The sequence below is a fragment of the Amblyomma americanum genome, chromosome 1 (genome assembly GCF_052857255.1).
Source record: "Amblyomma americanum isolate KBUSLIRL-KWMA chromosome 1, ASM5285725v1, whole genome shotgun sequence".
NCBI lineage: Eukaryota > Metazoa > Arthropoda > Arachnida > Ixodida > Ixodidae > Amblyomma > Amblyomma americanum.
Window position 1 is genome coordinate 5,084,526 of NC_135497.1, and position 26,269 is coordinate 5,110,794.

At 45.5% G+C, this 26,269-nt stretch overlaps 1 protein-coding gene and 1 pseudogene across 1 annotated transcript; both read right to left on the minus strand.

Moving 5' to 3' along the window:
• Positions 1-1,742: 1,742 nt before the first annotated feature.
• On the minus strand, positions 1,743-2,761 carry LOC144130326 (uncharacterized; annotated as a pseudogene).
• A 10,778-nt stretch (positions 2,762-13,539) lies between these two features.
• On the minus strand, positions 13,540-25,273 carry LOC144114523 (uncharacterized). Its single transcript, XM_077648360.1, has 5 exons — positions 24,867-25,273; positions 24,015-24,108; positions 23,406-23,481; positions 18,883-19,012; positions 13,540-13,550 (listed from the first exon to the last, which is right to left on the minus strand). Exons 1-5 carry the CDS (start codon positions 24,880-24,882, stop codon positions 13,540-13,542), a joined length of 327 nt encoding a protein of 108 aa, XP_077504486.1. The 5' UTR covers positions 24,883-25,273.
• Between the last annotated feature and the right edge of the window lie 996 nt (positions 25,274-26,269).

Here is a 26,269-nt window from a genome sequence, read left to right on the forward strand (position 1 = left end):
TCTCTTTGCTGAGCCCCGGCCACCAAACATATTCCTTTGCTTTTGCTCTGCATCGAACGATACCTTGGTGCCCTTCGTGTATTCGTTCGATCAATTCCTTCCGCAGACTTCGCGGAACAATAATGCGAGCATCTTTCAGCAACAGGTTCTTGCAAACTGAAATGTTAGCACGGACTGGCCAAAATTGCCTCAAAACGTCTGGGAGCCTTTCTTTTCTTGGCCACCCGTGGTGGCAGGCTTTCAGCAATGACAAGCATCCCTGGTCTTTTTGTTGCTCAGCTCGTATGAGATTAAGCATGCTTTCTGTAGCCGGTAGGCCCTGAACGATTCCATCGACGAAAGCAGATACGTCTGAGTCTGTCAAGGCGCCTAGAGTATGGTTAGTAGCGTTCGCTCGTACTCTTGATAAGGTGTCGGCTGTCGCAAAGCTTTTGCCGGGAACGTGCGTTAGTGTGAAGCAGTACCTCATCAAGCGCATTCTGAATCTTTGGATGCGAGGCGGCATAGCGTCCAGAGGATCACGACCGAGCAACGGAAGTAGAGGCTTGTGATCTGTTTCGAACAAAAATTTCATACCTCTTAAAAATTCGTCGAATCGTTCAGCTGCCCACGTCAGAGCTAACGCCTCCTTCTGTATTTGAGAATATTTTTGTTCCGTCTTTGTCAGCGATCTGGAGGCATAAGCAACCGGTCGTCGTTCCCCGGATGGTTAGATCTGAAATAACACAGCGCCAAGACCATATGATGAAGCATCAGCAGAGACTATTGTCTCGTAGAGAGGGTGGTACATGGCGAGGCACCTGTCCGAGCTGATGGTTTCCTTGATTTTGCAAAACGCTTGTTCCTGTAGCGGTCCCCACGACCACTCATTGTCCTTGCACAGAAGGCTGCGCAGAGGCGCGCTCATAGACGCTGCATCTGGAAGAAACGTAGCAAGATGGTTCATCATTCCCAGAAGAGAGCGAACTTCCGTTAAGTTCTGCGGCCTCGGAAACTCTGTGATGCCCGCACTTTTTCAGGATGCGGCCGCACGCCACCAGCGCCAAAAATCATGCCAAGGAAGGATACTTCTTGCACTGAAAAACAGCTTTTTTCTTTGTTCAGCGTCACTCCTTCCCGCTGTAGTCTTCCGAGCACCTTGTGTAGGCGAGAGTCGTGCTCTGACTTATTGAGTGAGGTTGAGTGAGGTCGACGCAAATCCTGACTGAGCCGGATGGCTTCAAAACCGGCACAATTGGCGCACACCATTCCGTCGGATCCTCGACCTTCCTAATCAAGCCTTCCCGCTCAAGCCTGTCAAGTTCTTCCTTAACCGCTTGCTTCATCGGGATAGGAATCCTGCGCGGGGTTGACACTGCGTAGGGGATTGCATTTTCTGCCAACCGTATCGTGTGCTCTCCTGCTATAGATCCGATTCCTTAAAATAGCCCTGGGTACTGTTTCGCGACCTCGTCGGACGTTTCTAGTTCGTCTCAAAATCGAACTACCCCAAGGGCATTTATTGCAGGTAGCCCTAGTAAAGGCATGTGCAAGTTTTTTACGACATACACTGTCTGCTCGCAGCGATTGTCCTTCCATGCGATTTCGGCTTGAAACTTTCCGCACGTGTCAATGCCTGCGTCACTTGGTCCCCTTAGATTTGCTGCTTTCTCAAGATAGCTTGGCATTCCTGGGAAATTTTCCCCCACGACCGTGACTTCTGCTCCAGTATCGACTTTCATTTTTACTTCATGGCCGTTTATCTGTACCGTCACGAAGTGCGCAGACAACTTGCTTTGTCGCTGTGTAACTGTGCCGAGGAATTTGTGCTCGTTATCTGGGCAGTCGTTATCTGGGCAGCCAGGTGCCGTTACCCCGTCAAGTTTTCTTTCTGTTTTTAATTCGACAAGCCTTTTCGAAATTCCCTAGCTTCTGGCAGTAAAAGCATTTTTGCTGCTTCGCTGGGCAACTAGTTTGCGGGTGCATCGAACCTGCCCAATAAGTGCAGTTTTTTACAGAAGCGGTCTTCTTGCGACACGCGAGTGTAGCATTCCATTCTCTCTTCTGTTCTGATTTCTTGTTCTTTACCGCTGCAACATATGTTTCGGCGCTCGTACCTTCCCGCTGTTTCAAGTCTGCTTGCTGCTGCTTTATCGTTTCGCTTGTTCGGGCCCTTGCTAGTGCGGTGGCCAATGTTAGCTTAGGGTCCATTTGAAGCTCTTCCGACAGCGCTTCGTCTAGAAGGCCAACTACAAAGCGATCCCTTATTAAACGGTCCTTCATGTTCTCGAAGTCGCATCGCTCTGCCAACTTGTGGAGGTCGGTTGCAAATTCGTCTACAGTTTCCCCTGGCTGTTGACGACGTCTGCTAAAACGGGCGCTCTCATACACTGTGTTCTTCGTGTGAACAAATAGGCTTCAAACTTTGCCTTTACGACCTTGAAAGTCTTCAGGTCTTCGTCTTTTACCGCTAACGAGCGAAGAATCTCTCTTGCCTTCCGGCCAATTGTGTAAAGAAGGGTTCTTACTTGAATTTCTTCCGTTTTCTCGCTGAGACCTGATGCTAAGCTGTAGTCTTCGAATTCCTCAATCCAAGAGGGCCAGTCTGCTGCGTTGTGGAAATCAAATGGCTGCGGAGGCTTTATCCCAGCCATTGTTGCTAGTTGCTGGACGCTCGTTGCTGCCGTGCCTTCCGTGAAGACTTGCACCACTTGCAAGTCCGCTCTGTCGGACTGCATACGCCCATGACGGTCTATTCCGGGAGCGGCCATCCCAGTTCTGACACCATGTCAGACACGCATCGTAGGGCGGTGATAAAGGGAACCCCCGTTTATTCCGATGAAGTGCAATATATACAGAAGCGCTAGTCACATGACTTTTGTGATAAGTGCGGGATGACAGCCAAAGAAGTGTGCTCGTGTTTTATCTGCAGGCTGACGTCACACAGCTCTCAGGAAGACAACGAAAAGGCTTCCAAAATTAACTGTTTAAGGGGCTGACTCACGCCCACTAAGAACTGAATTACTCGGCGGCTGCAATATGCTTAATTATGCGTGCTCGACGGTCATCGACCTGAATTCCATGCAGTTCTTGGTCGTGCTGAATTTAAAGCTAGCATGGAACCTTCGAGATAATGAACCAAAAGCAGCAAGAATCTGGAAAAAATGTGGAATCATTTGCACGTGGCCATGATTAACGGCATAAGTCTGGTCGCACCTCGCATTCCAAAACAAAATGATAAAGCCGCGTGCCGGAGGTTGTGAGTGCGAACGAACAAACGGTGAAAAGATTTATGGCAATATAAAATTAATTGAAATGAGGAGCTCATAGGTGGGAAGCTGTACGCACGAGGAGTGATCAATTCCATTAAAAAAGCCTGTGCATAGTTTGTTTAAATTCTGCTAATCATGATCATGTACACGATCAGGTCGATATATAGTCGATCGAATTCTGTGGGGACATGACCGGTTTAGGTTACTCATATACGAAATGCTTTACAACTAGCTGCTAAGCCAAGCAGCTCATGCAGCCCCACTGTGCTTTGAATTAAATGTCCTAGAACTAATATGTGTTTCAGTTTTCAGAAATCTCACCCAAGTAGAAGCAAATGGAGATTAGGGTGAACTGCCCCCCTGAAAAATGTGGGGGGGAGGCGCCCTTCCCCATTGCCACCCTCTGTTCTGTGGTTCTTGAGTACAGCCCACCTGAACTCGGGTAGGCGGCCCTATAGATACGTGATCGGCCCGCTGGAGTGGGTATATCTCGCATATTGTATATCTGATATTGGTCGCCAAGCCGATGTCTATTGGTAAACAAGTTTGAAACATCCGAGGTGTTCTGAGAGATGTTCGATCCGACGAAGCATTTGGTCAGGAAAGATCTTTGAAGGCAGTTTGCAGTGTATATCGGATTGTTTTTTTCCGAATATATGGCTTTTGTCGAACTATAGGAACTTTTTGGAATTATTTTATTGACATATCTCAAATAAATCCTTCATTTCTGCAAGAAAAAAACACACACGGGTAGGCGGCCCTATAGATACGTGATCGGCCCGCTGGAGTGGGTATATCTCGCATATTGTATATCTGATATTGGTCGCAAAGCCGATGTCTATTGGTAAACAAGTTTAAAACATCCGAGGTGTTCTGAGAGATGTTCGATCTGACGAAGCATTCGGTCAGGAAAGATCTTTGAAGGCAGTTCGCAGTGTATACCAGTTTGTTTTTTTCCGAATATATAGCTTTCGTCGAACTATAGGAACTTTTTGGAATTCTTTTATTGACATATCTCTAATAAATCCTTCATTTCTGCAAGAAAAAAAAACACACATGGGTAGGCGGCCCTATAGATACCTCATTGGCCCGCTGGAGGGGGTATATCTCGCATATTGTATATCTGATATTGGTCGCAAAGCCGATGTCTGTTGGTAAACAAGCTTAAAACGTCCGTGGTGTCCTGAGAGATGTTCGATCCGGCGAAGCATTCGGTCAGGAAAGATCTTTGAAGGCAGTTCGCAGAGTATACCGGATTGTTTTTTTTTCGAATATATAGCTTTCGTCGAACTATAGGAACTTTTTAGAATTCTTTTATTGACGCATCTCAAATAAACCCTTCATTTCTGCAAGGAAAAAAAAACACAAACGGGTATTCGGCCCTAGTAACAGAATGGTTAACAGAATAACCGGATGGTTAGAAACAGCCAATGCAACATATTTTTACTAAGAACAGAAATTATGTGGACATGTCCTTAGTGTCCCTTTGAGAAGCAGTATTTTCTTTTGTGTGTTGTGTAAACTATAGTTGAATACAACTCAAGAATGAAGTGGCAAATGCTTCTCTATAATTCACTTCGCAAGTTGTTTGCATGGAAGGTACGACAACCTGAGCCAATCAGGATGGCGCACACTATATAATTGGGTTGCTGCATGCCTGCCACACCCATTGCCTTGTGAGAGGTAGCTCCATTTCTGTGAATGAAGGTGCAGTAGTGTTTAGGCTTCTTATTTCTTCAGCAGGTGACACTTGATGTCTTTTTATTTTTATGTTTGTTTTCAGATGGGTGACATGTTCACACAGTGAAGAGGGCATATATGGCCCACTTTTTTGTCATTACCTGTCCATATTCAGTTCTTTAGTTGTCACGTCACAGTTGTTTGGATGGACATTTATTCGCTCCATTGTGGTCTATGCTCAAGGAAGCTGAGCCAAATCCAGGCGAGAGCAGCCAGATGTTGATATAGGTGAAGTGGAAAACATGCCTCTTTGCTGTGTTTTGTCAGCGCATATGCAGTTGAAGTTAATCTGGAGCCCTCCACCATGGCGTCTACAATAGCTCAGAGACATTGTCATTCTCATTTTTGCTAATCTCATTGTGGCAGTGCTCGATGTGCTCGGCTTGTTTACGCAGACGTTTAATGGATCACATTGGCCTGTTAACGGGCTCACATCTCATCGTCATCATCAAAACTCGCATGCACTGCTGGTTGTATTCTCCTCCTCCATGCTCATTACAATGCCTGGTCCTTTGAGAGGCATCTGCCACTTCATTCTTCAGTTGTATTTGAGTATAGTAAATATGAAGAAATGTAACTAATATTGTATGTCACTTGCTGCTGTGTTGTTCATGTGGTCTGTGTACAAAACACTTACTCTTGTTCCATGATATAGTATATATGTAGTGTTTTTGTCTATTATGTAGGGTTGTTTCATTAAACAGATGGTATTGGTGGATTCTGTTTATACGAGGAGTGATCAGTATATTTTTACCTCCTGGTCTGTAACACATTTATTACCTCATGAAAGGGAAAGATGTTACAATGAAAAGAAAGTTTGATGTTCCCTTGTTTTCATGATATTTTCATTTTGTACTTGGCACCACTGATATTGAAGTAGCCACGAGGAAAATGTTAGTATACATCAGTGTACGGTTATAACAGTTTTTCGAAACCAAATTTTGGATGGCAAATTTTGGATGGATTCTCTCTATCATTGTCCACCATCGAATGAGTCCAATGTATGGTAATGGGTATGTTATGTTTCCAGTCAGAAGGTGGGTACAAACTGTACGTACATGGAAGATCCAGCTGTGTTGAGTGTGAAAGACGAGGAGTGCAGTGGATGCCCACTGTCTGCATCTCGCATCTGAGCTCGTGGCACATGTGGATGAATTTATTTGTGATGATTGTCATATTAAGCAGACGGTTATTGCGGGCATTCTTGAACTTGAGTATGCTGAAGGACCGTGCACGTTTTTTTAAAGTTTGTCCTAAAAAATCCATCATTTAACGTGACAATGTTTGGCATGACAACAAGTTAGGTGGCAATACCGCCGTGTTGAATAAGCTGCAGTTTCGGGATGTTCTGCATCACCCACCAATAGTTCTGATCTAGTGCCTTGTAGCTACTGGCTATTCCGTAGCTGAAGAAACATTTGAAGACCTTTAGTGTCCAGTTGGGGCCATCAGCCTCATTCTTCTCTGAGGGCATGTAAACAACAATAGTGCATCGATGACGCAAGGGCATCAGTGTAAGTGGGGGACGATATCAAAAAATGAATTACACCTCTGAAAAAGACTTCTGAAGCTTTGTTTATAATAATATCTTTCACTTTCAGTAATTAGCATGTTATAGACAAGGGGCAAAAATTATTCAACACACCTCTCAATCTTGGGATATATGGGAAATTTTTGCATCTGTATAGTCACTTCCTTATTATTGGAAGCTACTTGAGTCATTTATCCCATGGAACAATGTTTTGTGGCCTCATTATTATGTTTTAGATGTTGCCCTTGGGTTAATTTTACTTTTCCTGAGGATGTTCTAAAACTTTTTTTCGAATGTGTGTGCTCCAGCTGAGATGTAGCTTTGAAACAAGACAGTATTGGAATGCCATATGCTTGTCCATTCATGTGCTAAGCTGATACAGCGTAAAATGGTACTATACTTGGGATTTAACATCCCAACACGTTAGAGGGATCTAATTTGATCACCTGTGTTCTTTAATTATGAGCTCAAGTGCACCGCGTGAAAGACAAGATGAAATGTTATCCATTCAATTTCATACGAGCCTTATAAAAGACACGCATATTGCTACGTGACGGCAAGCTGGTGAAGAGTACTACATAACGGATGGCGATGGAATGATTTAATGGCGGTGGGCCTAGCGCGAGAGCTCCGTGCCGCGCCACTGCCCACTTTGTCGTCTTCGAGTCCGTGACACTACCCGAGGCTGCCGAGCGATCGTCCCGATCGCGCGAACTGAAAGACCGGCAGTGAAGACGAAACACAGGGCGTGACGATGAGCGTGACAGGACGGATGAACTCAGAAGAGAAGATGCAGGGTTTGCCGTCACGATGAAAGAGATTAACAGATGATGATCAGATGAGGGCTGGTCCAGGAAGCTTCCGGGCCGTAGCTAGCTAGGTCACCGTCACCTTGAGCCGACGGCCGAGGCCCATGAACACACCGAACGGTTCAAGAAGTACTTTGATTTGGGCTAATTGGTTCATATCTTGAAAGAAGTTAGGACGGCGCTAAAACGACAAAGACAAAGAGGCACGAACACAACAGGACGGGCCCGTCCTGTTGTGTTCGTGCCTCTTTGTCTTTGTCGTTTTAGCGCCGTCCTAACTTCTTTCAACACCGAACGGCATGGGCAGGGGCTGTGTTCGAATATGTTGGCGTCTTCTAGGGTCGGTGGGGTCATAGGTTCGAGTAGCGGCGGCGTCGTCAAGTTGTCGTGTCTTCTGGTCGGGGCAGGGAACGGGGCTGGGGTGAACGACATGGTCGGTTCTGGTCTGACGGGATGGGGCACAACCGGGCGGTGCGGGCAGGAACACACGACCGACGACCACGGCACACGCAGGACGCCGAAGCTCCAGGACCAGGATGGGGATGAACTCCACACCTCACGCCAAATGTTACGTGGCGGCAAGCTGGTGAAAACAGTACTACATAACAGATAGCGATGGAATGATTTAATTGCAGTGGGCCTAGCGCGAGCGCTCCGTGCCGCGCCACTGCCAACTTTGTCGGCTTCGAGTCCGTAACAATATCAGCTGACGTAGAGACGCAGTTCACCCATATGACTGATACGAGAGCTGCATATTGGCTCAAATGAATGATACGGAAGACACATCGGTCCATTCGGGTGATACGAGATTCATATTTCGGCTCAAACAACTGATACGATAGACACGTATCAGCACATAGAGGCATACGAAGGACACATATGCCTATACGAGGCATACGAAGGACACATATCAGCCCATACGAGGGATACGAAGAACACATATAAGCCCATACGAGGGATACGAAGGACACATACCAGCCCATACGAAACACATTTTGGACACATACCAACTCGTATGACCACATACTAGACACATGTCATCTCGCATGACCACATACTAGACACATATAAATTCATACGAGACACATATGCATCCCTATGAGATTTTTCGATAGGAATGGCCTGCCCAAGCCCATTTCTTGCTCTTGATTTCGACTAGGATGTCATTAACCCGCGTTTGTTGCCTCACCCACTCTGCCCGCTTCCGGTCTGTTAAGGTTGCATCAATCATTTTTCTATCCACGGCTCGCTGCGTTGTCCTTAACTTAAGCTTAACCATTTTCGTGACCCTCTACGTTTCTGCCCCGGAGGTGAGTACCTGTAAGATGCAGCTGTTGTATACTTCTCTGATTGTGAAGGCGATCACGAAAGCGATGACCAGGATATAGCAACTTTTCGGGCCAGCCTCAAACGGGGGGACTAGAAACTGGGTGTTCGCACTCCGCGGCCACGTCGCTTTTGGACGCGCTCAGCAGCCACAGGCGTTTTTGTTCCCAACGTAGGGCCGAGCAGAAGCCTATGTAAAGCCGAGACCGAATTTGAATTTGTTTGCTAAGTGACCCGCTATCACGTGCGAACGCCAGTCGAAGTAATAACTAATCACTTTGAGACCTCTGTCCAACCATCCACCGACGTTGCTTCAGTAACCGATGACAAGCCGTATTAATGCGGCTTTGTCTTGGATCCCTCTCCTTTTTACTCTTGTAAACTTGAGAGCTTCGCGGGGAATAGTAACCAATATTTGCACACTCGCGTCCAATGACTACAACGGGCTCATGGCCTGCTTGATATTGAATGTCAGTCAAATCCAGCAAGCCATGCGCCATCTGGAAGCCACTGGATGCGGGTGTAGCAACTGCTTAATTTTCACAGCGAATCTTTGCCGCTTGCATGAGTGCATAGGCGCTGCAAAAGGCAACAATCACGCAAGGTGAACGTCTACGTAACCATAAAAAGTTTTATTCCAGGAACAATATATCATTGTTGTGCACTCCTTTTATTTATACAGGTAATGAACTCATAATGGCAATAATTTTTCAGTTGAGTTGAGTTGAGGTGTTGAATGCTACAGGTGGGGTTAGCCTTGCTTTACCTGCCGGCATTTGCTCCACCGCAGCGTCCCTTCTATATTAACAATGCCGCATGTACCCCGCTATGCGCACAGTCTCTTATAATAGCACACATTCTCTCCCGCACTCACCATCTATGCACGGAATCAATCCACACAGTCCACATCACAGTCCACTGCAGAAGTCGCCATCTATGCACATATTCAGTCACAGTAGAACATAGTCCATTGTAGTGCCACAATCCATACACACATTCACTGACAGTATAAAGTAGTCCACTCCGGAAGACACCATCTACGCACACATTCAATCACAGTAGGCCATAGTCCATAACTCAACTCAACTCAACTCAATATTTTTTCACTCCGTCACTTCATTTACTCTGCACAAATTCAAAGTACGATTTTTCACACTGAACAATAATAATTCGGCTTTCGCTGTACATAAACATAGAATGCCAGACAGAAGAAGGTGAAGGCGCAGGCACACGAGAACGCACCAACCTAGCTTATATCTTGTCTGCAGCAGAATACTGGGAGAAATTATGTTGTATATACAGAGAAAGCCATTCAAACCACCAAAAGGCCTCTGCAGAGATGCTTCACACATTGCACATAGTTGTAGCAAGGTGGCAATGCTCTTGGGCAAATGGAAAACAACAGGTAAGGTGACATATTAGTACCCACATGTTCAATTTCCAACGCTTCTGAAAACTTCCTAGTCAACCGCTCTGTGCAGCTTCTGAGTGGAGGCGAAGATGACCATTAATCCTTTTCTTTTGCTGCGTCACTGATCTTTTAAACTAGTTTACTGTCCGCTCTTTGCCAACACCTGCCATGCCACAGGATAACTAAACAGCATAAATCTCAAGAAATTTTAAAAACCTGTAAACGTGCTCCTTGCCAGGGGTTGCGTGATGGTAACCCTCACTATTTTATACATTCTTTAGCAAGCCCCTGTGGTGCTGAAAAAGGTTATGGTTCCTTAGCCGCTTTCTTTTTCAAGAACAGCGAAGTGGCCCCTGCGGAATTACTCCCTTGTTTCCTTCATGCGTTTATTATTGAAGGTCTGCCCTATTTGCTTCACTGAGATTACTGAGCACCCTTCCCGCTGTGAAAAAAAGTAGCAGTATGGACATACTGCAACATAAAAATTAAAGAGGAACAGCAAATGAAGTTTAGTGCCCCGAAGCTGCCTGGGGCCTTTGTGTCATGGGGCAGGCGAGGAGTTCGGATTAGTTTAGATAAACTGTGGTTCTGCATGTCGGCTGTGTGCGCTGCAGCAATGGACGGCTCCAGGTTAGATCAGACTACCTCTGGTTATTTAACGTGCAAAATGACTTGGACAATACGCGAGTGCTTATGTATTTCACCGCCAAGAAGGCGCTTGGATTCAACTCCAAGACGTAAAATGATCACCTTCTCCACCTAGGAATGCATACCACGCTGGAATAACTATTCGAAGCTAACCAAACAACCCAAATAATGCGGTCGTCAGCGACCAAAGCTGGTATACGTGACTTCGTGAATCATGATCATACCGCTGCCACCAACAGAAGAGAGAGAGGACATTTCCAAAGACTGGAGTGATAAACTACTAGTTAAATCAACAACAAAAAAACACGCATCCCGAGAACAATCAAGGTAGGAGAGAAGTTAGAGCTGGAGCCATAGAGAAGTATTACGGCCGTAAAAAATGGCACGTATTATGTAGACACGGCGAGCCCTACGCAAGAGGACATCCACACCGTTGCGGTCTTACGCGAGCGAATGGACTCTCGGTGAAAAGTAGTAAAGTTGCGTTAGCCGAGGAAGTGGCGATAGCGCAAGCAGCCACTCATTCCAACGCCACGCACATAATTTCAGATTCTCAACACGCCTGTCGAAATTATATAAGGGAAAGAATAGATCCGCTTTCCAGTTAAATTTTAGTAAATGCGCACCACAGCTCAATGCAGAGAACAAAACAATTGGTATGGGTGCCCGGACACCAGTGAATATAAGGGAATGAGGCTGCTCACACAGCCGCAATAGCGCCTCTGCCCCGGAGTACCAGTGAATACCGAGATTGTGCCTGTACCAAATCCGCTTACCACATATGCGTACATTACCGCATATCTGCGACTCAGTAGGCAGAGGTTCTCAGAGCATTCATAGGACCGGGATAGAACTGAAGAACGACACCTCAGAAGGCTGCAAATTGGATCGTTTCTAATCCATGTGATTATAAAACACAGAGAGAGAACTTTTTCTAGGTACGGTAAATTCTGTGAGATTTGGGCAGACTCATCTCATATGGTATGGGCCTGCCAGAAAAATCCGCAAATAATGAGAGTAAATCAGCCAACGAGAAAGGGCTGGGAGGCAACCTTGTCCAGCTGCTGGGTCCTGGAGTCCTAGAGTTGTGTGGTTCAAGGAGCGCTGGCAGCGGCTACCGCCAATGGTGTCCCGGAATCAGGAGTATACCACCTAGGCAAGGGAGCGGTGAAACCGTCCACTCTAGTCTAAAACCTGCCCCAGTGCATCCAATAAAGTTTTACCACCACCACTGCCGCCATCAAAATGGGGCTGCAGCAGCCAGGATTTGATCTAGCGACCGTAGGTTCGGTGGCCTAAGGCTTCGAGCTTTTGCAGCAGGTAAACGGGGAAACGTGGGAGAGGCAAATGGGGAAAACAGCATTTCACTCCCCGAAACGGCTTGCTAGCATACGCAGGGTAGCGAATGTTAGATACACGACATAGAGCTCTGTAAGCAACAGAACTGTGTATTTGTTAGATGCCCTCAAGGGGTTCTCGTGTAGTCAGTCCCTTTAATCTGAGCCGTGGTGCATTTGGAAGAACTAACAGGTGTTTATCACAGACTACAAAGAACACCTGCACCACATTCTTTACATGCAGGCCTTCGTTTTAGAAACTGTGGCTGTAACACCAGTTTTGGAAAAAGAAAACATTTTGCGCACACGTGGGAAACAAAGCTTACAAATTGTTTAGGAATTGAGAAAAAAAGGATATACTCCAATTCGAGAATTTACGTCACTTTTCTGTTGACAGAGGAATTGTCTCAACTAGTCAAAACGATATGAAATATGTGAACGTACAAGATCATTTCGGTTTCATGTTGTCAGTGACTTCCTTTCTGCAGACTTGGTCAGCAATCACCTATTGCGTTTATGGAGTAAAAATTCTAAGGCGCCCATGTGCTGTCAGATGTCAGTGCACGTTAAAGATCCCCAGCTGGTCGAAATTATTCCGCAGCCTCCGCTACGGAACCTCTTTCTTCCTTTCTTCTTTCACTCCCTCCTTTATTCCTTCCCTTACGGCGCGGTTCAGGTGTCCAACGATAAATGAGACAGATTAAGTGCCATTTCCTTTCCCCAAAAACCTGTCATTATTATTATTATTCGAAAGCAAAGAAAGGTGTATAAATGGCGCCCAGGGACAGTGGACACCTCAGTCGCGCCTTAAGAGGGTTCATCAGTGCCAGTGTCCTTAGGAAATACATGGGAACTTTCAGAAGCTGTAGCGTGTCTAAAAATGACTCGATTTTCATGACGTCTGTTGCAGCGTTTTCTTTTTTAACTAATGGAGGAAATGCTGTAGACAGATATTGTTTTTCAAGTTTCATTTTTTTACAAATCAGAGGTAAATATTCAGAAAAATTGCACCTTTACATATGTCGGTCTTACATGTTATTTTCTGAAAAAACTAAGCCAAATATCAGAATTTGTCCTCAACATTTCCTCCCTTTTCCTTTCTTGATTGTCAAGCTGCAACGTTCATTCATATCGAGCGTAGTATTTGCGTTTTACAGGCTCTGAAAGATGTGTTTGCATTCTCTGCGGTGATTTGAATTTCGCGCCAAAATCAACTAGCGCAGCGTGGCTCCATCTGGTGTCACAATATTTTGTCGCTACTACACTCTACCACCAGCCTCTTGGTTGTCTGTGTTCGTTCGCGCAGGTTTTTACTCAGAGCTTGGACCGACCTGAGGTCTTTCTTTCCTTTTTTCTTGCTTGGGCTGTATTCGGAAAGGATTTCTGCGTTTCCTTTTTGCTCCAGCTCTTGGTGCGGGAAAAAAGTGGAATGCAAGGCCACACCCAAAAGCGCCCCTCCCCCCTTTCCCTTCCCGGCAGCCACGCATTAAGGCATTGCTGGTGCCAAAACACATGAAGGGGGCTCAAAATTCAGGACAGTGTGGGAGAACAGCACTGTTTCTTGCCCAGAGCAAGGGCGCAGTGACCCAGGTGTCGATACAATTCAAGAATGAAGCTGCAAATATACCTCATAGGAGGGCCTCGAGCCGACAGCGGCGCTTTCATGAACCCACACGCCCGGTTGTTTAAAAACTGGCAATGGTACGAGCTCCGAGCAGGGAGTCGACGGGTCGGGTCCAGTGAATTCCGCCGCAAGGGGTAGGTGACTCAACTCACCCTGAACCTATGTGCTTGTAAACGTTGTTGGGTTGAAAAGTAGGGTTGTTGAGAGGGAAGGGGATAAATGCGAACTTGCTTTCCATGTGCACCATCGCGTGCACCTCCGACACAGCGATGGCGTGCCTCAATCATGGTGGATGCTGCTGCTTGCTCAACGCTTGGTGTCGCTACAGCTGAACCGGTCTCGAATCGCTAAACTCGAGTTCATGTAAACACGCAGTGGTTGAGTTGGATTGGCCATGCTCAACCCGACCCCCGAATCGACCCGACGCTATACGGATCATGTAAACAGGGCTAATGGCGTAGACTCATTTTCATGACGTAGCGATTAACCTCCTTTCACTGAGGCACTTGCCAATCACCCGCGATTTCAAGCTATACTCGCGGACTACTATGTATGCCAGTGCAGCAGCCCACATCAAGGGGAGAAAGGATCGTCTCCTTCCTTTTCCTGCTGAACCCTGCTGCACTGCAGCTGCGACGTCATGAGAACCGGTCGAAGCCAACGTTCGGCTTTGGCTCCAAGATAGTGAAACCAGAATGTGTCGGACCGGCATCGAAACATCGGTTCTCTAAGGAATCTTTGGTCGAGCATCGCTCTTTTCCCCAATACACCTCGCGACCAGGCATATCTATGCCAGACTTTTCGCGTGCAGAATGCAGGTACTGTCCACTGTACGCGGGTGAGCACGAGTGCACCTTATCTGCAGATAGGACCTCGCGGATCTCCGAGCCCCCTACACACTAAACAAATTCTCACCTTTAAGGGTGTAAATCAGGTGTCCCCAGACGAACACGCAATTCCAGTTGTTGGGTGCCAAAAAAGGGTGCAGAGATCAGCACCCTAAAGCAAGGTTGCACTTAATGATGGTTTAGCGAATGTTATGGTTGCACCCTCATTAAAGGGTATTATTTTTTCGTAACACCTCTACGAAGGCATGTTGGAAGGGTGCTAGACATTGATTCACCCATGAAGCAAAAGCCTTGGACTGATGCGCGCCCTCTAAACTTTCAAGCTCTGTACCCTTCCTGAAGAGTGCTGATCTTAGCACCCTCAGAAAAAAGAACACCCTTAGCAAAAAGGGTGTTCGTCTGGGGACAGCTGATGTGCACTCTTATGGGTGAGAAATTGTTTAGTGTGTACTCCAGAATAGACATCAGTGGTGTAAATAACGTGATGTAAAACGTTCATGGCCTGGCTGGAAAAATCATCCAGTTGTGCTTCTGAACCGGTTTCGCATGTGTCAAGCGTTCCCCAACCGTTTTTATTCTCCCAATTAGACACGCCCCGGTATATGCGCCACACCTAGTCGCACCTCCTGCACTACGCTTCCAAAAGTCGCGCGTTTCAATCAAAAAAACGCTCGGAAATGGCGCTATATAATTGCATGTATAAGATATATAATACATAAAAGTGTATATTGTATAAAATATATAAAAGAACATAACAAAACAGAGCTAATAGTGATAATTTTTTGTAACTACCCAGTCAAAACGCACTACAGGATTCTAAGACAAAAAATTTCTGTAGTCTGTAGTCTTGTCGTATTTTGGGCATGTCTTGTGTAGTCTGTCTTGTCTTCTGTAGTCTGTCTTGTCTTTTGTAGTCTGTCTTGTCTTTTATAGTCTGTCTTTTGTAGTTTGTCCTCTCTTTTGTAGTCTGTCTTGACTTCTGTAGTCTGTCTTGTCTTCTGGAGTCTGTCTTGTCCTCTGTAGTCTGTCTTGTCTTCTGTAGTTTGCCTTGTCTTCTGTAGTGTGTCTTGTGTAGTGCTCGTACACTGTGTAACAGTCGTTACTGTCACCTGTCGATTAACACAGGATTTGTGTTCTGGAGTACGCTATGCACAAAAATGCACAGCTTTTTAATGGTCGCCAGTCAACACAAGCTTTGTGCATTCCAGAGTAATTCGTGCACAAAACCACTAGAATTGAAATGAAAATGATCAATATTTATTTACTGTTTCGTGCTTTTTTTTCGAGCTTGCTGATGCATGCTGTCCAGCGTTGTCCTGGCCGCAGGTTCCTAGATACATCGCCCATGAGCCAAGAAAAATGGTCTGCCCATATTAGTTGCAGCCATAAGGCAGTGGAATGCAATATACTCCATTACTTTGCAAGTGGTGAACCTTTTTTTGTGACACTGTCCATTGTGGACAAGTACCCAGTTTTATCAAGCCTTTTTAATGGCGGCGCAAAGGCCTCCTGTCTTGCACTTCGCTGTTAAGACAACAGCAGCATTACGCTTTCCAGCGACTTTCTTGAGACTGTGAAATACTGTGGAGGTAAGGTGTATCAGCATCATCGGAGTATCTGCTCCTTACCCTCGAGCGAGTGAAAACATACTATGACAGGTTGTTGAGATGGGCAATTGGGCACCCAGCTGCTTGGAAACCTGCTACAAGAATGCGTCCTCAGCAGTGATGGCATGACTTATCTAAAGCTGATGTCATGCACACGATTGCACACCCATCAAGTGTTTCCATCTTTACTGACCTTAACCAGCGACAAATACACCTCTTCACCATCCTTCCCCAACGAGTGGTCCGACTCGTAGCTAAAAAGAGCCTTCCCCGATCTTTAGTTGTAGCCCCGACAAACATATTCGTCCACAAAGCGCAAGTCTGCATCAAGAAACTGCTAACGGTTCTGCTTAGACAATTCTGATGTAAAAGACAGGCCTTGACCGCATGCCTTAAGGACTCCTAAAACATCTTGTGCCAACTTATCTGAGCCTTCTATGTCCAGAAAAATTACAGTCATGAACATAACGAAATGCTACTATGCCAAGGTCTTCCAAACAGGCCTCCAATGCCTTATCGACTTTAGACAAAAAAATGTTGCTGAGCAAAGGTACAACCTGCGTGTAAATACCGCCCTGCCAACTGACAAATACGGATTTGCTGTAAAAGGACAACTGCCCCAAGAAGCCAGCAACCGAAATCACGCAATCATCTGTAAAAGCATGTTCATTGTTCACCCTGATGCAGTTTGCACATGCCTCAGAGGTCTATCATGTGACAATGAATAGTGCAGGCCCTCCATGTCGATGCTCACTGCAGAGCACCTGCCCAGGTTGCTGTCCACAAGAAACTAGAACTCCACAGAACTCCACTTTTGTGAGTTGGCAAGGCGGTGTTTACATCAGAAATCAGGCATATGCAGAGGGTCCCAGGTTGCACTGTTCCTCCGCGACATTCTTCTGTCCAGAGTCGATACCGCATCAAAGCCCTGTTTGGAAGGCATCGGCATAGTAGCATTTCATTATGTTGATAGCTACCTAATTTTTCTGCACAAGGAGGGCTCAGATAAGTTGGCACAAGACGTTTTAGAAATCTTTAGGCATGTGGTCAAAGCCTATCTTTTACGTCTGAATTTCACTAAGCATAACCGTTTGTAGCTTCTTGACTTAGACCTGCGCTTTGCGGACGACCACATATGCTGGCGCCAAAGCCCAAGATCAGGAAGCCTCTTAGCTACGAGTTGAACCACTCGAGGCTGGTGAAGGACAGGTTGGCAATCACATGCATCACGACCGCTTTATGAAATCATGCCATCACAGTGCTTACAATGCATTCTCGGAGCAGGTTTCCAAGCCAATGGCACCTGGGTTCCCACTTGCCCATCTTGCGCACCTGTCAGTGTGCTTTTACTCTCTCGAGGGAACGGAACACCGTTCACATGATGCTGACGTAGTTGAGCAGCACAAAAAGACGGGCTCTATACCTTACATCCACGCTATTTCGCACCATTTCAAGAAAGTTGCACCAAAGTATGATGTTGTTGTTGTCTTGACCGCTAAAAGTAAGGTAGGAGCCCTTTGCTTCTTCGTTCAAACTAGGCTTGATACAACTACGGGTAATCGTCCGCTATGCACAGTGGCAGATAAAAAATGTTCACCACTTGCAAAAGTAAAGGTTTTTTTGCCATCCACTGCCTCGTAGCTGAAACTACTATGGGCAGACAAGCAGATATCTGAATGTGCGCCTGGCTGAGAACACTTTCACTGTATAGAGAGGAAGGCGAATTTTCACCTGACACTGCACGTTCAAACTCGTGAATGCAATCGGAGGACGACCTTTCTCTCTGCACGCCTGATTTCTGTGGCACATCAGTGGTTTTGGGAAGTGATAAATCTGTCCTGACATAGTTGAGGCTTACTACATCAGTAAGGCTAAAAACAAGTGCCTGGCTAAACCGTCGGTAAACCTTCACTGTAAGGAATTAGTTCTTTAGATGGTTTACTAGTACATCAGTGCCTTTCGGTTATTTTTTGCCCTCTCACTGCTTTGGGGTCTTGCATGCTTGAATCTCTTTGCAGGTCTTCTTTTGCCACTTTCCTTCAATAAAATTTCAGTTGTTAGACCAGCCTCATCTTGTGCTCATCTCTTCTCCTGTTTTGTGTCTTCCGGCTGGTTTTAAGATGTAATACTGAAGGCCGAAAGAAAGCCATTTTAGAGTCAAGTGCACTTATAATGGCCACAGCTATAATGAATGTTCATTTATTACAAAAAATAGTGCTTACTTCATTAATTTATGCATGAAGTATATGACACTGCATCAAAATAAAAAAAGGACTAAGCCTCTAACCCTCATGGCCAAACTGCAGTTACAGCAAACGAAAGGACACCATAAACATGCCCCACATGCAAAAGCTTGCACTACAGGCCAATGCAGAAATAAGGTCAGATTACTTCCCAAACTGCATGACACTGCCACGCAAAGTAAAGATTGTGACAGGCAATAAAGGAGCAACAAAAAAGCAAACTGTAGGTAGCAGCCAATTTCATGCAGACAAGCTACAAGGTCAGGCCAACATAGATGTGGAAGAAATTTGAAAAAAAAGCCAAAACAAGCACATAATAATTTTTAGGTTCTCACAGCCCATTAAATGGCAAATACTTTTCTGAAAAAACATAACAGAAGCGGAAATTTTTTTTCGGAAATCAATTTTTTTCATGAACTTCATTATTCTTGAAGCATGGGTGGGCATAGAGTAGTCAGATTAGTGCATGCGTTCCTAAGTAATGCCATTGCCAAAAACTGTACTTACAGAAAAAGCTTGCCTTACTGAGTGAATACCACTGACCATCCACTAATTTCCCAGCCTGCTCCAGGTCCCTGGCAAAAATCACACGCAACTTGGTGGCTTGCACAACTTCCATGTGACTCTTGGTCTTTACCTGGAAAAAAATTGAGGGATCAGTGAGATATAAACTTTTACATGCATTGCTTTGTTTCAATGACCAACTAAGAAAGCAACAGCGGTTTCTGTGAGCGCAACTATTTTTTCACACAAGCTTTCTACAGTAAACCACGTTTATCGCGACCTAATTCACACTGACTTGCTGCACGGTCCCAGCACTACTGTGTATAGCTCTATGGTTTCAAATGCTTTGTTAGCTCTGAGCCCTTGGGCTTGCACTCGTTAATGCAGAAAACCTCGGGAAAGCCATCCAGAGCTTCGAGCTTTAAGCCATAGGTATTCAGAAGCTCAGTGGTCTGTGGGAGAACTTTTGGCTTGGTGACACAGTAGCAAATGCTGCTCCAGCTACTTTCACTCCATTGCAAAAAACTCGCACAGCAGAGACCTGTCCTCCATTTTGCATTGCAGAAACAATCACTGAAATTCAAAGCACGCATACTAAATGCACACCTACCTTCCAACACAGCTTCATAATAATGGGTATAATTATTGGAATGAAATACCAGTCAGTACATGTAGTTTTCAGTTTATCCAAAAATTATAAGCAACCGACAAACAATAAACATTAAAAGAGAAATAAAATAACCAGAATTGTTTAAAAAATCTGTCAGAAGAATTATGTGACATCCACTACACTCCAGAACAGCAATGTTCCGGGCTAGTTGGTAATACATTTAAGGGAGGAAACAGCGCAATGAAACACGGACACACGAAGAACGGACAAACACGAGCGCTGACTCACAACTGAAATTTATTTTCAAGAAAAGATGCTTAAATAGGAGACATGCGAGGGTGCTTAACAGGGCTGCTGCAGCGATAACCGCCAATCAGTGTGGTCGCGTCACAAAATTTCAAAAACAGCAACGAAAGAAGTAAGTGATAAAAAACGGTGTAAAGGGCCGCAAAAAGGTGGTCAGGTGACAGTAACAATAACAAGACCAATGGGGGGGGGGAGCATTAAAACCATGAGGGACACAGATGTGAAAATACAGGTGAAACATAAAAATGAAAGACGTACAAGCTTTAAAAGCGTGCCCAAAAAGGGGGGGGGGAGATAAAAGCGTTAAAATCATGAGACGCAGCGAAGGATAAAACAAGATAAAGGCACTACCAACAAGGGATCACAGAATCATTAGGGTATAGGTTGCACAAGAAAACTTAAGTGTTCATCAGGCCACCCAGAAAATTTAGCTCTTTTTCCGACAAGGAGAGGGATGCAGTGCTCACGCATTGTTCACCAGCTTGATGAATTTGGAGGGCTTCTAGGATTTCCCTCGTCAACCTATCTCGTCCTCGGCCGATAGTGGTGCAGCGATTAAAGTCAGGGGTGCAGATTCTTTCAGTGTCGTCTTCTGTGATTTTGCACTTCTTACAGTGCTTAGCCAGGTGCCCAGAAATTGCTATACTATTTACGTTGTTTTGATGTTCTTGTAGGCGGATATTGATGCACCTTCCCGTTTGACCAATGTACCTCTTCCCGCATGACACTGGGATGGAGTAAATTATTTCTAAATCACAGGGGGCATGTTGATCAGAGTGTGCCACCCTACACCCTCGGGTTTCCGGCGTGTTATTCACTTTGGAACCGAGGGCGGAAAGCTTGTTGGGAGCCGTGAAGACGACATCCACGCCGGCGCGCTGTGCGACTTTCTTTAGACGATGGCCGATGGTGTGGAGGTAGGGCATTGCCACAAAATTTCTGCCTTTATCGTTTGAAGCAGCAGGTCCGAGATGTGGCCGGGGCTTCTTGATCATGGAGCCGGCTACTGATACAAGCAGATGCAAAGGGTAGCCTGCTGACAGCAGGCTACCCTTTGCATCTGCTTGTATCAGTAGACAGCAGGCTACCCTTTGCATCTGCTTGTATCAGTAGCCGGCTCCATGATCAAGAAGCCCCGGCCACACCTCGGACCTGTTGCTTCAAACGATAAACGCAGAAATTTTGTGGCAATGCCTTACCTCCACACCATCGTCCATCGTCTAAAGAAAGTCGCACAGCGCGCCGGCGTGGATGTCGTCTTCACGGCTCCCAACAAGCTTTCCGCCCTCTGTTCCAAAGTGAATAACACGCCGGAAACCCGAGGGTGTAGGGTGGCACACTCTGATCAACATGTCCCCGGTGATTTAGAAATAATTTACTCCATCCCAGTGTCATGCGGAAAGAGGTACATCGGTCAAACGGGAAGGTGCATCAATATCCGCCTACAACAACATCAAAACAACGTAAATAGTATAGCAATTTCTGGGCACCTGGCTAAGCACTGTAAGAAGTGCAAAATCACAGAAGACGACACTGAAAGAATCTGCACCCCTGACTTTAATCGCTGCGCCACTATCGGCCGAGGACGAGATAGGTTGACGAGGGAAATCCTAGAAGCCCTCCAAATTCATCAAGCTGGTGAACAATGCATGAGCACTGCATCCCTCTCCTTGTCGGAAAAAGAGCTAAATTTTCTGGGTGGCCTGATGAACACTTAAGTTTTCTTGTGCAACCTATAGCCTAATGATTCTGTGATCCCTTGTTGGTAGTGCCTTTATCTTGTTTTATCCTTCGCTGCGTCTTAAGATTTTAACGCTTTTATCTCCCCCCCCTTTTTGGGCACGCTTTTAAAGCTTGTACGTCTTTCATTTTTATGTTTCACCTGTATTTTCACATCTGTGTCCCTCATGGTTTTAATGCTCCCCCCCCCCATTGGTCTTGTTATTGTTACTGTCACCTGACCACCTTTTTGCAGCCCTTTACACCGTTTTTTATCACTTACTTCTTTCGTTGCTGTTTTTGAAATTTTCTAACGCGACCACACTGATTGGCGGTTATCGCTGCAGCAGCCCTGTTAAGCACCCTCGCATGTCTCCTATATAAGCATCTTTTCTTCAAAATAAATTTCAGTTGTGAGTCAGCGCTCGTGTGTGTCCGTTCTTCGTGTGTCCGTGTTTCATTGCGCTGTTTTCTCCCTTAAACTACACTCCAGCAGTTCTTTGCCTTTGTGCACCTTCAAACCACACTTTCTTACAGGCACATTTGCACAGAAATCGGGTTGAACCTGATCTTTAAGAATCTTTTTTGATGCAACAGTAGGGAGAAACCAGGTTTCACCCAAAAACGAAGCGCCCTACACATTGCATCACAAGCCTAGATGGTGCACTTGAGTCACCTCTTATGCTTATGCAAGAAACAGGAACAGAGATCTCTTGACTAAATCAAAAAAAGAGGAAGTGCAATGCATGTGTAATGCAGAGAAGATATAAGCAATACCACACTAAAACACTGGGAGGATTCCAAGAGTAGGTGAATGCATGAATGGGTGGTAATCAGATGGCTAAATGAGATTAGGAAATTTCAGGAAAATGGGTGGTAGCATGTGACACAGGACACAGTTACCTAAAATGAACTAGAGAACCATTGTTTTGCACTAATTTTAACAGCACATTCACATGACAGACAAAATCACTAACTCCAGGAACAGACTGAGCATCATGCAACTCAATGTCAATCACCATTGCAAATGGCACCAGCACCGCAGACTGCACATGAGGAAAATTAGACATATTTTTGCTCTCAACTTTGAGCAGCAGTCAGCTGCGCTTTTAGGAGCAAAGCTCTAAAGTACGGCAACATTGGCACTTTGTTTTACTGACATGAGGGTGCTTGTGAACGTGCAAGTCCCATGTTTGTTTTGCACCAAATGTGTTAATTGCGAGGTATGTTTAACTAAAGAGGGGCATCTAACATGGGCATCAGCTCTTCATTACTTCCCTTCTATATCCCTCCCTTATATCACGGTTCAAGTCTCCATGAAAATGTGAGACAGTTACTGTTACATTTCCTTGAATTTTCCTTCAACTAATTTTAAATTTTTAAAGTATAAAGCTTTAAGAAGGTAGAGGTACAAACTGTGCAGTATAACCATATGCTATGGCAATAAACCAGCAATAAATCTGTGCTGACAGCAGCTTGCCCAGTGCATTGCAAGGATGCTATATCATACAAGGATTGGTGTCATCGTGCAATGTTACATTACTGACTGACAATTTGGTCTCTGTATCAGAAATACTGGTAAACCATCATTGTAGAGCACAATGTTTTTAAAGGGATAAATGAACATATAGGTCCTTTTCGAGGACACATATGCATACCAGGCAACAGGTGTGCAATGTCAAAGCACGTTTATGTTAACAGCAGCTGCGTCAAGAGCTACATCAGCGACTATATTTTGTACAAGTCTACAGTTCCGGTAATTATAAGCTGAGGCACTGCTGTGAAGTGCATGTAGAGTTTCATGCATTTCTAAACCTATCTGCAAGCCTATATTGAAAATATTTTTCTAAATAGGCAGCTAAGATATGCATCACTGAAAAAGAATAACTACCATGAACGGATCAGGAGGGATGACACAGCCGAAGGCAGGAAGCACGCATGGCCCAATAGATGCTGGCCGCTGGCAACTGCAAATAAATACATCAAGAGCAACAGCTGTCAGTGGCTGTAGCCATGTCATGAATGACAAGAGAGGAAATCATCTACTGCTTTAAAAACTAAACTTAGACGCAATGTAAGTAAATAAAAACCAATGAGCTAGCCCATGACAAAACAAATGAACAGATTTTATGTAATGCACCCATATACATTCTTTGAGAAGAGTCACAATGACTGTTATAACCACACTGAAAGATGAGCTGGCTGAAATACCGCACACCAATTTGAATATAGGATGTGCAGGTTTTCATTAATTCCTATCATGGTGCCTTGCACCAATGTCTAGGTATTAAATTGAAAGTTGCAACCAGTCTGCCTTGGTTAAATGAGAAGAGAGAATGGAAAAAAGCATGCCTTCACTAGCAGGAAGCTTGATACCTCACAGCACAGCTTGGCATCATAGAAAAATTGCTAGCGCATTTAACAAATCTGCATACAATTAAAAGCTGCACAAATTTGTCGACTGGCAATGCAAGTAAAGGCAAGAGAAACAAAAAAATACCAAAGAACACTCGTGAGTGCGGCGAAGGGAGGTCTGTGGGTAGGATCCCGTGCCTGGGAAGAGTTCCGAGCTCGGAGAATCGCCGGCACCACAGCTGATGGCACGCAACCAAGAATAAATAACAAAGCGAAAATAAGTAACAAAAAAACCATCGACAATGGCGACGACTTGAATGCGGGCCGCAAAAGCGAGGGATATAGCAAAAAGGTAGAAATCCTAAATAATTGTGCAGTTGCATCTCCGACAGCTCGCAGTGCTCAGAAGGAGAGGAAGCATCAAAGTTTACAGCTCAGGAGAAGCAAGATTGATCTAACTTTGACATAACACTGCCTCAAATCCTGTTCCACTGGGGAAGCACAGACAAGTTTACAAATGACAAGGCGATGAATTTGAACTAGCCTTTCGCATGCGATCACTGTCTCAAAATTTAGTATGACGCATATTAAGGCACAAGCACTAATCCGATGAGTACTAACCCTGAGCAAAATAGTGCGGTGTCTGATCGCAGCTGGCCAAGCGCGAGCGCTCCGCCGCGCGGCACTACTCGCTCATCGTCTTCTACGCAGTGCAAATCCATGCTTTTGCACCGAGTGTCGAAGCGCTAGCAAGCGAAAGCGTAACTCTGTTGTGATATCTGGTGCCATTTTTATTTACCACGGCACGCGAGTAATAAATGCACATACAGACAATGAGAACACTTGTCATGCAGGATATAGGCCCTGCTTTTTTGGCGCCGCATTGTAGCTGCAGCAACCGCAGGCGGACTGCCTCCACTCACATCCCTATATAGCCGCATACAAATAGCGCGTGTGAATACAGATCATTAGCAAAGAAACGCAGAGCGGGACTCACCGGCCATGCGATTCATCCAGGCTTAGTAAAACGGCGCAGGAGTCTTCGTTCCCCTAACAGATGAAAAGACGGCGCAGCACTCTTTCTTCATGGCTTACCCGTTGAAACTCGCCAATGTTGACAGGCCGAAATCCTGGTCGTTGGCTTCCAAAACACACTCCTGCTCACCTTCCTATTGAATGAGTTCTTCACACGTGTCCACCGTACAAGTATTCAAGCAATGCCTCAAAGAGGCAAATAATACAAAACACAACGTATCGGTTGCGCTGCAATGGCGCCGACGGCTGCGCTTTCGTGTCGGTGAAAATTTGCAACCGACAAAAAAATTAGTTTTTTAAACCATGAATACTTATATTATCTTCACAACAAAGACATTGCATTTATTTTAAATTATTTTTATATTATTTAAGAATACTAAAGCGCTTTCAGTTACTTTTTCTGGTATGTGGTTTGTAGAAGCTGCGATCCTATGATCCCCTGAAGTGACCCGGATGCCTAGCAGACGACGGAGCAGACGACGGTGTTGACAGAATGCAATTTCGTTTGATGCCAGATAAAATCACTAAGTTGCGACAAAAACAGCGAATAAAAGCGCCGTATCTCAAGCTGGCGAATATCGTGGATAAGTTGAACGCAATTGGCACGATGGAGAGTAGCTGCTATGCATTAATTTGCGCGAGCAACACTGGCACGCTCACCGGAGATCATGAAACTTTACAGCTTATCGGTGACCAGTACAAGCGGAGTGCTTTGATATCAACTGCGTTACGAAACTACGTCGATACTTGCGTCTCACTTTAGCTAATATTCAACAGCGGCTAGCACTCGCCGCATCCTGATCGCGTGTAGTTTAACAAGCAAGAGCCCACTAGCGCATCGAAGCAGGCGTGTTTTCGAGTTCGTATCGTTACGATAAATACGAGTTGTTTCGGCACGTACTGGAATTGAAGTTCTCAGCCTGTGCGTCACGGACGGTGACGATGGCGTCGCGGACGATCTGAACTAAGACTCGCCGCAACGCAGCCGATAACCCAAGCATATGTGCGTTAAAGGTTGTTCACCAGTAGTGCAAACGTGGGCATCAAGTATCGCTCAGTCGCAGCGCCAGTCGCTCGCTTCTCGATTTTCCAGCCTTCCGAGTGAAGGTCGCAAGCTGTTGAGCCAATCAGTGAGCCAGCGGGAGTGAGCGAGGCGAGCTTTCGGGAACGACGCCGCCCGCGGGCGCGCGGGGCAATGAACTACGCGCTACCCCCTGGCCGCCCTAGTCGTCGCTAAGCCTAGCCGGTTTCGCATCGATGCAGCAGCTGAGTGCACTTCGAAACTGGCTAGCGCTGAGGTGCTGCTCTCGTCATCGTTTTACTGTGAAACTGTGAACCTCGTCTCATAGTAAAACAAAGATAAGC